This window comes from Acomys minous (genome assembly GCF_964271855.1).
Source record: "Acomys minous genome assembly, chromosome: 10".
Taxonomy (NCBI): Eukaryota; Metazoa; Chordata; class Mammalia; order Rodentia; family Muridae; genus Acomys; species Acomys minous.
The window spans coordinates 89,462,009-89,477,029 of NC_140491.1; the positions used below are offsets into that span (position 1 = coordinate 89,462,009).

Genomic DNA, 15,021 nt, shown 5'->3' on the forward strand with positions numbered 1-15,021 from the left:
ATGACTTCCTGGGGCCTTGAGTCACATGGATCTAGGTGGGAGAACACTGGAACGGCGTATGATACGTTGCTGAATAAACAAAAGGCATAGCAAAAAATGAGTGTCCTTTCCTTTCCTGTGCTGGAAATTGATGCAGGGTCTTGTGCAGTCCATGCTGTACCACTGACCCCCGGCCCACCCCTGTGATACAGCTGCAGTATAGGTCAGCAGTAAAATCTTTGCCTCTCATGGGCGAGGCCACAGGTCGAGTCTCAGCACTGAGGGGGAAATGATACAGGGGTGTGTGTGTGTGTGTGTGTGTGTGTGTGTGTGTGTGTGTGTGTTGGCGGATGATCAGATAAGGGTACAGCGTTAGACACCAGCACAGTGGCCCTGGAGGATGGAGCCCGGCTGTTCCCTTTCTACTGTCTATGCATTTGCAGTCTTTGGTTTCCTGCCACATGTAGGAAAAGAGCTTGGAGCAGGGCAGGAAACAATTAAGTTGCATAGCCATATGATTCTCCATGTTCATGACTTCTGGAATGGTTTATAACAGGACTGCAAAGCGTACAGTTGGATTAGATATTCTCTTTGCAACATTTATCCTTTAATCAGGACATGGTCCAAAATCCACAGATAGTCTCACATGTGTGGAGTGAGGCAGTAATGGTGCTGTGTTTTTAATTAGACAAGAAAGATGCTTCAGGAGCTATTTGTTTTTTTCCCGGCTGTGGTGGGTTTTGTTTTTTTGTTTTTGTTTTTGTTTTTTCTCTTTTTTGAAGATAGGCTCTCAGGCTGTACACAAGGCTAGTCTTAAACTTGTAGTAATCCTCCTGTCTCCACTTTCTGAATGTACTCCACTCTGGGTTTTTTGTTTTTTTTTTTTCCTTCAAAGGCAGACATATTTATTTTGATTTTACATATTTAAGCAGGGCATTTGCCTGCATGTATATATGTGTATTACCTGTACATGCCCATACCATGGAAGCCAGAAGAGGGTATTGGATCTTTTGAAACTGGAGTTACAGACAGTTGTGGGCTGCCACGTGGATGTTAGGAAGTAAACCAAGGACCCCTTCAAGAGCATCAGGTGTTAAACCCTGACCCTCTCTCCAGTTCCTTCACTCTTTTTTAATAGTAACAACTTGTTTTTTAATATTTCTCATTCCAAGGATTCTGAATATATGGCAGGGTGTTTTTCTCTTAATTTCCACTCCTCCCTAGCACTTGTGAAGAGGAAGCCATGGTTATTCTTACCTTACAGATTCATGGTTATCAACCAAATCTGGTATAATGGGTTTCTATTTTGATACCTCTCATACAGTATAAGAAATCATTTTATGACCTATAATTTTTAGTGTTTATAGCATATTCCATCAAAAAGGATATTTCTTACTTATTTGTGTTACTTTGAATCTGCTAATCTGTACGGTGTATCATATATTCTGACAAAACAATATTCCTTCTTGCAAATTTTAAAATCTAGAAAAACATTTGTATCATCTAAGAAAGACTAAGAAAAATCGGGAATAAAGGATAAATAAATAACACATTATAATTATTTGTTATATATAATGGATCCTTTACTTACATGACAATAATGCTTGGAAACAAAATCTCTCAAATATGCCCTCATGTTGGACCAGTGTGGGCAAGTCTGTGGTACTGTGCTGGAGTTCTTCAGCCGACAGCGTAAGGCCATGAGCAACTAAACACTAGCACTCAGGGTGTAGGCTACCTGCTCTTGAGCCTTTGCTTTCATTGGGAACATTAGCTTTATCTATTGTGTATTGGTTTTAGTTTTGTTTCGATTTATGTAGACAAGTTATATAATTTGTCTTTTATTTTGAAAATTCTTATTGTTCCCCTGGTATTAGTAATTCTCCAGTCCATGGAATTTGAGACAACTGGCTTTGACTCTGTCTTAAATGGAGGCAGCCACTAATTCACTAAAGTGTGTGTTCCTTGCACGTTGTTTCTGGGCATGTAGGGAGGAGTGAGAATACTGTATGCCATGAGCTTTGTTTAGGGACTTGTGACGTGTCCACAGCCCGAGAGTGATTCATATTCCCCTGAAGTCTTTCCCATCTCAACGGGAGCCTTCTGTTTTGGGTCTTCCGGTTTTCTTAGACTACCCCATTCTGCCTCTCTCCTCTTTAGCCTTCCTCCTGCATCCAAAGGCCCAAGGTCTGCTATCAGCTCCGTGTGCTGGCTGCGCGCCTGCCCCTGCTGTGCGACTAACTGTAAACGTTAGAGAACAGCCCCTAGTTTGGCGGTGGCCATTCTGGGTTTTGCTTTTGTTTTTGTTTTTCCTCCTGGCAGCCATGCATGCTTTATCAGCAGCTGTAGATGATTTCCAGCTTATATTATTATTATTTTTTCCGTCAAGATCTTTTATAGTCTTTCAGAGAATATTGACTGTAGCTGCTGTCTCTTTGTTCTGCTGTCTGGTCGGGCAGAACTAAGGCTAGAAACGCTGCAGTGTTCTTCTGAGAAAGCAGAGTGGCTGACTGTGTGAGTGAGGAAATGTGTGGGGTACAAAGGCCCGCTTGTTTAAAGACTTGCTTCCTAAGGCTACATGAGAATGAGCAGTTCAGCTTGCCACTTATTCCAATATGGTTAACATGAGTAACAGCCTCAAAAAAAATGTCAGGGGAGCAGCAGTCTTACTTTAAAGAGCACCACGTCGGGAAGAGAGTCCAAAATCAAAGCAAAGCCATAGCCGCACTAGTAATGCATCACATATGGCCGGAGAAGTGCTTGCTAACACACGAGAGAAAATGCTCAGTAAACATTGATGGGTAGGGAGGAATTATACTAACATGTCGGCTTGTTAAAGCAAATGAAGACAGCTGTGAGAGCTCGTCCCTTCTTCCAGCATGGTGGTGGTAGTCTTTGGTAAGCCGGCGAGCAAGATGCAAACAGTATACGGTGACCCGATTTTAGCTGTTTGTGGTCAATGCCTCTTTTGCCAGACCCAGTGTTTGTAATCCCCATGTTTTCAAAACTAACACGGAGATCACAGAAATTCTTTTGCATTTCCTTTGGCTGGAAGGACTTTTCATATTCCGGTGCAGATGCGGTTTAAGGTGTAGAAGGTTACGTGTGTCCCGAGGATGTGTCTGAAAGTTAGTTTCTCAGTTTTGAGTAGCATTCCCTTTTTTTGTTTTAGTTTTGACTTTGAAAGTGTGGAAAGTACCGTGGAGAGTACAGTGGACAAATCAAAGCCCTGGAGCAGGTCCATCGAGGACCTGCACAGAGGGAACAACCTGCCCTCACCTGTGGGCAGCAGTGTGTCCCGCTCTGGAAGACATTCTGCGCTTCGGTAAGTGCCTTCATCGGATGCTTTGGCACTGCAGGGTCCTCTCTCCTTCTCATCCTGTTCTGGACATCAGCGTGTCTTCTCACGTGGCGCTTTCTCCTCCAGTGAATCTAACTAACAATTTCCTGTTGTTCACGGCCTGTTCCCTGTGGATTGTACTCCGTAGTTTTACGTTAACGCTTCTCCGAAATGCCGTATTGTGACTCAGCACAGAAAGCGGGGAGCTTGTGTCAAATAACATAGTGAAATGGTCCCTAGCAGGTAAGTTCCGATGGGTGTGGGCAGAGTGACCTCAATACCACCAGCAGGGTAGAGGCTGCATGTTATAATATGAGTGTCTGGGGAGCCCCTGTAGCTCCTTGTCTATTTGTGCTACCCTGTCCTTCCACAGGTAGCTCAGGTGCGTGCTGTGTGGGATGTGTTCTCACTCATAGGTCACGGTGCCAGATACATCTTTCTAATGAGAGGCCAAGTAGGCATGCTCCTTTGGGTATGCTTCGTGTCAACTTGACATTTTCTGCTAATGACTCCATCTACTAATGACGTCAGCTCGTGCTGAAATGCCAGGATGCTACAAGGGTCTGCACTGACCACCTGTACCAGTGATAGGTTTAGTCTCATGGTGTTCCTTCAGACCCGTACTCACTCACTAAGTGGAGAAGGAGGTTTTACCATCTTTGGGGCACTGTACTTAGAGCTCGTTGGTGAGGAAGTTAACACTCCTGCTAATAAAGACAGAAGTCATATCTAAATCATTGTTGAAGGTTTCTCACCGGAGACTTGAATACAGATGTCTGTATGATCTTCATTCTCAAGTGTGCCTTGCTTTTTGTGGCTCACTAAAACCCTCTCCTGTGTTTCTGACATGACCTGGCAGAGCACTGTCACCTAAGTGTATCAGATCACCGTGGGTTTTGGGTCACGGAGTGTATGTGTCAGGTGAGAGCCCGTGAGTCTGTGGCTTCCAGACATTTCACATTTGACTGCCTTTGTATGACCTTGTACTTCTTTGACTTGAGTTTTAGTCATGGAAAGTTTAAGAAAATATCCTTCTCTGTAATGAATACCAGTTCTGCTAAAGGATTTGATATGCGACTGTGATGTCTCCAGTAAATGATTCAGATTTCCTTGTTAGCACATGTCAACAATGTTGATGAATTTAAGATAAATTGATTCAGAAATAATAAGGAGCAATGTTCTAATTCACCTCCTGGTGTTTGCAATGGGCCAGTGGCTATAAACCCACTAGTGTGTGTCAACCTCACACATGAGCAGAGGAATATACATAACAAATTTAGAAGCTAAAGCCGACTGTACATGAAAAGTTCTGCAAGCATCCTGATACTCAAATTAAAATGCTTTCCAATATTTAACTGTAATACATAAAGGGGTTTAATTATCAAAGTACAATTTAATTTTGTTTTTTAAAATATTTGTTTACTTAGAGGGTATATGTTGGTCAGCTGTCTAACAAAGATTCACTTTTTCAAAATAAAAAATAAAATGCTCTGAACCTTGGGGGACTAAGGGACATCAAACCTAGCTTGAACTGCTTCATAGTTGGCTCAAGGTAGATCTTGCCTAGCTATGTTTTTAATTAGAAAGATACACCAAAAGTATGGTGGCAGGCACAGTGGGAATGTTATTTGGAGAGACATGGGGCCATTTGACTTTCTAGGACACCCGCACCACTTCTTCTGTGTTGTGCTTCAACAGTTTGAAAGCCCAAAGAAGGAGACACTTGAATTTCATCAGATTGTCAACATGGCAGTGATCTGCATGCCATTTACTTATTCATTCATCATTAATGGTGCTAACCACTATATGTCAGTGGTAGTTTATTTAGCTCTTGTAATTCAACAGCAGTCGGAGCACAGCTGTCTGGTACATGTTACTTTTCATATACCCAAGGATTGTTTACATTTTTTTCTCTCTTCCTCCTCCTCTCCCCTTTCTTCCTCTGCTCTCAACACCCCCTCAATTTCTGGTTTTCATTTTATTGCCTTCTTCCTCATTCTGCCATCTCATGTCTGATGGTCTTCTCCGCTTTGTCCTTTCTTGTCCCATTGTCTGTCTCTCGTTCTGGCTTTACCCATCTCTTACATCACCACCAGGCTGGCTTCCCTGCCTGGCTCTCTTCAGTTCCATGCCACACGAGCGGCTTCTCCTTCTGCTGCCTCTGGAGCAGCTTCAGTTCACACACTGATGATGAGGCTTCCACCCAGAACATCTCGTAAGTCACTAGAGAGAACATTCAAGAGAGCTGACAGTACATGATGGCCTGGTCTCATGACCGTCCTCCATGTTATCATATGGTAACCTTTGCGTCACCCTACTGCCTTGTATACGCTGGTGTTACCATATTATAGGTCCTCGTCTTAAGAATTGGAGTCTTTACAGTAGAATTCATTTTTTATTAATATCAAAGTTCTTTTGAAGGTACTATGGTTTTTCTGGAGATGTTTTATTCTGGTAGTTTTGCTTAATGAGTAAATATTTTTATATCAAACTGTTTGATATAAAACTTAGTCAGTTCCGTATGCCTCATCTCCAGATAATAGCATAGATATGGACTCTTATCCCTTGTCCAAAGATATTGGTGAAACTTGGGGGAAAAAAAGATTTCAGGAAATTTTAACACATTTTATAGATAGCACATGATTAAGGAAAAAAATTCCATTATTAAATACAAGGTCTTTGTACAAAATCCTGACGCTAGCACTATTTCTTTCTTGGATTTCAACTTGATATTTTTAAACTACTTCATAGTGTTTGTCAAACGCCTTATGGCACAGCACACACCTGAATTGTACCTGTGGCTGGGTTCCGAGTCATCATACCTCTGAAGCTCGGCCCGAGGAGAAGTGCTAATGCCAGTGCAGCAGAAACCTGGCTTGTGCTTTCTCCAGCACGTGGCCTTTCTCCAGCTGAGACTGATTCCACCAACGTGGCTGCAGGTCCAGCTCCATTACTGACCAAGTATCTGCACATCTGTGCACCTCATCTCCTGAGGACCAGGGTTGTGGTATTTGAGATGCAAGAAAAAAAAATTTTTTTAAGACAGTCAAGATGAATGCTGTGTTAGACTTGAATAGGACATGGTGGTGGAAAAATAGATATTTTCAGTTTTTAAGGAAACGAACGGAAGCTAGTGTGGACCTGAAAGAAAGGTCGAGTTTAAACTGGGTTTGTTGGTGATAGGTGGGTGGTTTTCAGGGTAAAGAAGAGGCTACTCTGTACAGAGGAGATGTGAAAAGACATGAGATGAGCCAGAACCTTGTATCAAGGATCAGGCATGTTTGCGAAAGAAGGATGTACCTGTCCTTCCAGGGACAAGCCATGAGGCATGACAGAGGTAGTTCTAGCATGGAGGAGGTCGGAGATTTCAAAGGCAGAAATGTTGTGGTGATCACCCCAGCTGACCGTCTCACTTTAATAAAGGTACTGTGGTCCATGTTGCTTTTGGAATATTAACCACTAACCAGCATTTCTTCTGAAGTGAATATTCGGCCTGAATGGGATGTCACTGGCTCCCCTCAAGCTTCGGGGAAAGCTGGCCTGTGGAAGAGCAGTTCTCGCATTGTTGTGATCTGACAGGTGGCTCAGTGAAGAGCCGAGTTAGCTTCGGTTTACACTTCTGACCCAGACATCCCAGTCCTCGAGTTGTTCAAGGAAGGAATGTAAAGCACACTCAGGCACATCACCACGGCTTCTACTCAGGAAAGGAGCCACTGTGCTGAGAGCCTCCTTTGACCTACTCTCTACGGGGACTTGTTGGCAGTGTCACTCCTGTTATCTCTAAGGGTTAAAACATCTCTGCCTGAGGTCAGTGAAGAAGAAAGGGTTGTGGTGAGGTGGTCCTGCCTCTTCATTCACAAGGATGGGATGTGTTTCTTTCCTCCCAGTAAGGGTCCTGTTTGTTTGTCAGTGCCCACAAAGGATTTGGTAATCCTTCTCAGGCAGTTTGTCACATGAGAGCCACACGAGCCTGAGGAGACCCTCAGCACGCCCTGGGTATGTCATACTACCTGGGAAGAAGTGCATGGTAGCCCTGACTCGGGACCATTTTGCTTACAGAACGAGGTTATATGTGCGTTGTGCTCTTTCGAGTTCTTAACAAGTAGCATTGTACTGACAGCTAGAGTTTGTTATGGGGGAAAATACCATATTTTTAGCTCTAACTATTATAGTGTCACTTTCTGTTTGTGTCTGCCTGTCTGTGTCTGTCTATCTGTGTCTGCGTGTGTGTGTGTGTGTGTGTGTGTGTGTGTGTGTGTGTGTGTGTGTGTCTGTCTGTCTGTCTGTCTGTCTGTCTGTCTCTCTCTCACACACACACACAAACACACACACACACACACACACACACACACACACACACACACACCCCAACAAAGAGTTTGAATTCAGTTACTCTGTTTTTCTCTCAGAGGAAAGGATGTCCTCTGAGGGGCTCCTCTTCCTCCTCTGCCTCTTGTCCTCTCCTCCTTTTCCCTCCAACAGGTTATTTAGTGAAGAACTTGACTTACTGTTGGCCCAGAGTATCACTGACCAAGAGAAACACTTTCAAAATACTCTTCTCAAACCTTGATGTTTTTCTGTCTCCAGACGAGGGGGGCAGATAGTGAATAAAATTTTGTTACCTGATTTTGAAAAGGAGAAAGCACTGTAAATGAGTTGGGAAAGTGCCCAACTTGTCACCGCTGTGCTGTATGGTCCATTTAGGGAACAATAAGTTGATAAGTCTGGCAAGGGTAGCCCAGAATTCATGTTGTATTCTGAGGCCAGGCTGTGCTTGCCCATGGTGACTTATTGATAGCTTATGAAAATGGGGCAGTTAAGGATGAATGGACATACTTTGACTTCAGCGTCACAAGAGTGAGATGGTTTCCTTGGAGACTCTTCACAGGGCTGTGTGCCTGCCGCTTAGCTAGCAGTCCCACAGCAAATGCCTTCCAGGGAAACACAATGGGAAGTCAGGATTTGCAGGTTAACCAAGACTTGCCATTCATATCCGAAGCTGACACCTTCCTTTCACTCACGTCGAGAAGCAGTTCCAGCTGTTGTCTGGGTCTCCAGTGGAAATAGAAAACACACAGGTTGTTCTAGCTGTTGCTGCAAACAGCCAACATTCCCTTTCTCTCCTTCCCTATTGTCTCCATCTCCACGTCTCTTTTCCTACCTCCCTTTTCTGTATTTTGCACTGTCTTCATGGAACTATTTCAGCTTTGTTTCTTTTGGCCTTGGGGCCAGTCAGCAAAGTACTTGGCTCACTTTTTTAAAGCATCAGATATTTTATGTTTAATTGAATTAAAAAAAAAAAAAGGCCAAGTGACGTCATGTCTAGAGGGTAAGAGAGGAAACCTAAAACCCCAAACTTTTGTTGAAGTGCTGTTAGCCCGGACCTGGGACCAGCTGTTAGTCTAGTCCTGCCAAATGATGTGACACCCTAGTGGGGGACTGCATTCCTTTTGGGTCAAACCTTGTTTCAGCTTCTAAGGCTGTTCCAGTTCCTACTCTTACAGGTAGACACTAGTTTAATCTCTAAGGCTGAAAGCGCCTTTGCAATACAAAAGTTATGTACCTTTCCCCCTCCCTATGGCTAATAGGACCTGGGTTTAAGAATCCCAAAATTATTGGCAATGAAGCTTCATAGAATGTTTTCAAAAAAAATCTTTCTCCAGACCTTAGGACAGCCTGGTTCTAGAGTCATTCAATGTTCTGTCTTATATTCAGTCTTTAGACAGTAGAAGCGGTGGGTAAAGACTGATTTTTATGCAGCGTTACAAGCTAATTTATACATATGTGTGCTAGAGACCAAACCCATGGTTCTGCACATGCTGAACGTCCCTCTGGAAGAAGTTCGTGTGTATACAAATAAGTGTGCGCTGTCACAACAATAGATAGGTTAAGGCTTACCTGGAGACGTCACTGGGTGAGCAGTGGCTGGACTCTGTGTTTACTAAGTGTTTGGGGCTTTATAAATGCAGGTGTCTGAGCAAATGCAATGTCTGTCGTTTGCCTTGGCTCTGAAGTGGAGGCTTTCTTTTGTACTTACGACCATGGTGGACATGTTACTTGTTACTTAGTCCAAGTTTATTACCTACTGTAATATGAAAGATGTATATATTACTAACCACGAGCACTAGCTGTGCAGGTTGAGGTGCTTGCTGTGTGCCTCTTTGCAGATTCATTTTCACGAGTGAAGTAGGTGGTGCAGGTGGTGGATATCACTGTAGAACTAAACAAGATAACATTCTGCAAGTGCACCGTCTCGCAAAGCATATTGCAAATCCTAGTTAGTTTCTGTGTCTCCTGCCCAAGTTAGGATTGCTCTAGAACTTCCCACACACATAACCGCTGATGCCTGGTGAGATATGTGTGAAACTGATGCAAATGCCAGGAGAACAATCTAAAAGTTAATACTGTGTGCATGTTTAATGTGTGTGCATATGCGCGTGCGTGTGCGTGTGTGTGTGTGTGTGTGTGTGTGTGTGTGTGTGTGTGTGTGTGTGTGTGTAGGTCAGAGGATGACTTCCCATTAGTCTTTCCTTTTATCTTTCCTTGAGTTCTGGTACTTGAGCTTAGGCTGTCAGCCTTGTGTAGCAATCCTTTTCCCCACGAGCTATATTGCCTGCCCAGTTTGTGATATGTGTGTTGTTTTGTTAAGAGACCAGATTTCACACAGCCCAGGATGACAACTGAATTCCCAGCCCTTCTGCCTCTTCCTTCTGTCTGCTGTGATTAAGTGCCCAAGTCCCACATCTACTTTCTGTTTGGCTTTAATCTGAAGTCAGTCTGATAAAAGTCTGTTTCTGACTTTGTATAGGTTTGTCTGTGAATTCCTGTTGGCAGCTCTCCCCAGGAAGGATCTCAGGGCAGCATCTACAGTTTTAGCTCAGTGCTTGAGAAGAGAGGAAATCAGTCCTCAAAAGGGATGGGTGAGCAAAATGTGATGTTGCTTTCCCTATAGAGTTGCCAGTAGCCCTTTCTGTGTTTTCCCACAAATGGCAAGAGTTTAAAAAAAAAAAAAAAAGGCAGCCAGGCTGTTCTGCTTCTGGTTACTCGTGTTTTCATGTGGGCATCTTGAGGCTCAAAGGCTGTCAGAGTGGCGGTAGATAGCCAGCCTTGTGGTCCAGCATATATTGTATCTCGTTCTTTCCCCTCCCCTTTGCTGTTCCAGTAACTCCTCTCCAATTTGTACATCGCAGGAACCTCATCCTACCCCGACAACCCAAGCACTTGGTCAGACCTCAGCACAGCCAGCCTGTGGTCTCTAAGTGCCAGTTGTGCAATGCCGGTGAAGATGCTCCCACCAGAGAAAGGCAAAAGTTGACAGAATAAAGCTTGCCAGAAAGCCTGAAGTTAACTGAAATCCTGAGGCGATCTGGGGAACCCGGTGCAGAAAACAACAGTGGAATCTTTGTGTAGGAAGTTTTGCCATTTTACCCTGCCAGACTCCCATGCCTCCTTCCCTTCTCCTACCACAGCTTTCCAGTAAGAGTGAAGCCAGGAGAACAGCCCCTCTTTCCCCTCCCCTTCTCCCCCTATTGTCTCCCTTAAGCTGAGTTTGTGTGCTGGTAGTAAGGGGGCATCAGTGTAACAACTTGTCACAGAAGCCCATTTCAAATGTCATGGGGCAGGGGGCGGGCATCATTAACTGTTGACAGAGTCCGAGATTGCAGAAAACCCAGGCAAGACCAACTGAAGCTCCTTCACTTGGTTATCCATGGGAGACCATGGTTAGTCTGATGCTGCATCTTGTTGGCGTCGCTGAAGTGAAGTTTCACAGCACCTTCGGGATCAAAGTACGCTAGGAGGCAGTTTCACCCTTAGTATTTCTGTAGCATAATTACCACGCTACAGATAGATAGTGGTTTGCCACAGCAGCACTCAGGCCTCCTCCCCAGCTGCCCACTTAAGTCTGAACTCAGTCTGTGTGAGGTTTATTCTAATGAGCAAAGGATCAACACTGTGAGAGGAGGTAGCTCAGCTTGGAAGGCCCAGGCTTGCAACCAGAGGTAGTTAGCCTTATCTGCCTTTCCCACGATTGTACCGCATTGCATTTACTTGCATTGGCATGATTACAGTGTGGCACACGTGTTACTTGTCTGCTATGACTGGCTTCTTATTAGCTGCCGGCTGCTTCTTTCTTCTCCTCTCCCCAAACCCTTTCCTTTGTTAATGAGGTAGGGACTTAATATGGAAGCAAAGCTGACATTGGAGTCACCATCCTCCTGCCTCAGTCCCTGAGTGCTGAGATTATGTGTGTGCCACTGTGCCTGCTGCAGTTTGAAAAATCAGTCTGTGTCAGATTACCATTGTGATAATTTATCCCCAAGTGGATCAGTGTGACTAATACAGTTGACAGTTTCTTGGCACCAATCAGTTACCTTTACCCTTTCTCTGGGTGAACTGTTAGTCACTCTGTTGCACTTTATTGACACCCAGGTTGATATTTCAATATCAGGATTTAAAGTTTTTAAAGATGAGGTTTTCTAATGAAATGTCTTGTATCATTTCTCTCTTCCCAGAAACTTTCAAATCTGTCTGCCCCAGCAAGGTGGATCATGACCAGCTGTGGTCATATATGCCAAGGCTACATGACATGCACACGGGGCTGAGGGTCTTATCAGTCTCTGGCTAGCAAGGTGTGTGTGTGTGTGTGTGTGTGTGTGTGTGTGTGTGTGTGTGTGTGTCTTGTCTGCCTGCCTGCCTGCCTGTCTGTCTGTCTAAGTTCAGGTTGAGTGCAGGTGCCTGGAGAGGCCAGAAGAGCGCATCAGGATCTCTGGAGCTGGAGTGACAGGTGGCTGTGATCCTCCAGACAAGGATGCTGCGAGACTGCACTTGTTTGTTATGCAGGAGCGGAGCGTGTTTTTAACTGCTGAGTCACCTTTCCAGCTCTTTAAGATAGACTTAAATATAGATCATCTCAAGGGGTTCTTAAATTTATTTCTTTTTCCTTCCTGTTGAGGAATGATGTGGGTTCATTGTAGGTGAAATCTAAAGGTTAAGATTAAAATTAAAAAACAAAAGCATCATGTAATTCCATGGTAGAAAGAACTATGTAACAGGACTATTTGAAACCTGCACTGGTAACACTTCATATCTATTTGCATTTATTTTCATGTTACTTGTTACTTGTCTCAAATTTTTTCATCCTTTTTATAATTAGCTGCTGAGTTGTATTTAAAAATAACAAAGTGGGGCTGGGGAGATTCCTCTGTGGTTAAGAGCACTTGTTATTCTTACAGAGTATCAGAGTGTGATCCCCAGGGCCCATGACGGGCAGCTCACAGTTGCCTATAGCTGTAGCTCCAGGAGATCTGACACCCTCTTTTGGCCCCTGTTGGGTATCCACACACATGTGTGCATACTCTCATACACACGTACACATTGGTAAAAATTAGAAAATAATCCTTAAGAGCAACTTTATTTACCTATTTTATTATAATATTTTGTCTTATTTTACTTTTTGAAGCAGAGTCTGGCTCCAATTCACTATTCCCTTGTCTCACTCTACTGGGTTTGTAGATACAAACCCTGTTTCTTAGCTCTACAGCAACCTTTATCTGCCTGAAGAAAGTCTCCAGGAGTAGGTCTGTATTCACCCAGTGACATATGGCGTAAGAAAAGGTTCATCAGTGGATATTGTTAGTAGGGAAAGTCTTATCTGAGCTGCAGCACAGTATGTGGCTGCAAGTGCATGGTGGTTGCGTTTGCATTCATTTTATGTATCAGTCTGGGTATCACTTTCATGAATGCAGTGGCATGTGCAGGCTGGGGCCTAGGCACTTGTATAATTATCTCTTGTTTCCCTAAACTCCACAGAAATAAAAATCTATGTTTTGCACTGGAGAGATGGCTCAGAGGTTAAAAGCGCAGGCTGTTCTTCCAAAGGTTCTGAGTTCAATTCCCAGCAACCACACAGTGGCTCATAACCATCTATAATGAGATCTGGTGCCCTCTTCTGTACTGCTGGCTCACATGCAGGCAGACTACTGTATAAATAATAAACAAAGAAATCTTTAAAAATCTTTTTTTTTTTTAATTTACTTGTCAGAGGTTCACACAAACAGTAGGTCTTAAAGACGCTTACACACCTTAAATCACAGACTTGGCCAGTTTAGTAAGCCCAGCTTTTGAGGAGCTAAAGTAGGTAGACAAGACGATTACCATTAGTTTGAGGGCAGCTTGGGCTACACGTTAAGATTTGGGCCAGCCTATGCTATAGAGTAAGTCCCTGCCTCAATAAAAATGGAACAAAGCAACAACAACTGAAAAGTAAAAACACAAGCAAGAAATTTGGGATAAAGGGCTATTCCTCCTAGATTGGTCAGCCTGTCCTTGGATCCTCGTAGAAGTAAATTGACAAATAGTGTTTTAGTTACAATTTTACTGGGGTTTGAGGGTCATCCTGGGGGATCTATTAGAGTCAACCACCTAGGGGGACCTCCTATGTATCAAATAATATTAACTGAATCAATCATACATTGGATTTGATGTAAAACTTAGCAAAAATGATAGTAATTTCTTGAGATGGCAGTTAAAGCAAATGAACCAAAAATCTAATTATGAGGCTGTGAAACTCCGTAAGATGTGCACACAGAACAATGCACTGATGAGCATATTAACCCATGATGTTCTCTAAAATCTTGCCTTACGTGTTCTGAAAATACTTTGTATTTTTCAGAAATAAAAAAATAATGATAGTTTTCAAGTCTCATTTCTTTAATTGGAGGATATTCTTTTAGAATGAAAATTCTACACTAGCAAGCACAGTTTCCCATTAAGTTAAAAATAACTCCCAATAAGTTAAAAATAAACAAACAAAACCAACTTCATTTTCTAGAAAGTAATGTATGAGACTTAAGATTTGAACAGAGAAATTCTTGCTTGTCAGGGGGACCAGTGACAGGATTTCTGCAAGAGACACACAGATGCAACTTCTGAGACAAACTATATGCTAAGGGGGTCTCCAGTAGTATTGAAGGCAGGTAGTGAGAGCTAATATGACAGACAGGAACATCACCAGCCTGTCCTAACCGACGTAGGAACTGGACACAGAGACCTGTAGTAGCAGAGTCTTCACATGGTAACACTGCTGTGTCATGCTGTTGAGAAGCAACTGGTAGGACACAGTGGCCCTGAGTCTGAGGAAAAGACTGGGGTCTAGTCTCCTCTCTCTCCCTCTCTCTCTCTCTCTCTCTCTCTCTCTCTCTCTCTCAATATATATATATATATGTTATATTTAGTATATATATTAAATATATATTTAGTTTTTTTAATGTGCATTAGTGTGAAGGTATCAGATCCCTTGGAACTCGAGTTAGAGTTACAGACAGTTGTGAGCTGCCATGTGGGTACTAGGAACTAAACCTGGGTCGTTTGGAAGAATAGACAATGCTCTTAACCACTGAGCCATCTCTTCGGCTCCAAGGTCTCTCCTATCTCTTACTTGACGTGTAATAAAACTTTTTTTTTGCCCCAAGTGCTGGGATATTAAAGGTGTGCACCACCACACCTGGCTTATAAGGTTTTTTTTGTTTGTTTTTTGGGTTTTTTTTTTCGGGAGGGGGTTGGGTGTTTTGTTTTGTTTTGTTTTGTTTTGTTGGGTTTCTCTCTGTAGCCTTGGCTGTCCTGGACTCACTTTGTAGACCAGGCTGGCTTCGAATTCACAGTGATCTGCCTGCATCTGCCTCCTCAGTGCTGGGATTAAAGGC

The 15,021-nt window shown here is 43.3% G+C and overlaps 1 protein-coding gene across 5 annotated transcripts in view; it reads left to right on the top strand.

The window, feature by feature from the left end:
* The window catches only part of FMNL2 (formin like 2), a 276,955-nt gene that overhangs the window by 191,592 nt on the left and 70,342 nt on the right, over positions 1 to 15,021 (top strand). For 4 of the 5 annotated variants that reach the window (XM_084797392.1, XM_084797391.1, XM_084797393.1 and 1 more), the window contains exon 6: positions 3,152 to 3,304. The exons of the other annotated variant lie outside the window; for it this stretch is intronic. In XM_084797392.1, the coding sequence (XP_084653518.1) occupies positions 3,152 to 3,304 (153 nt within the window). The remainder of the gene's footprint in view (positions 1 to 3,151; positions 3,305 to 15,021) is intronic. 5 annotated transcript variants of the gene reach the window in all.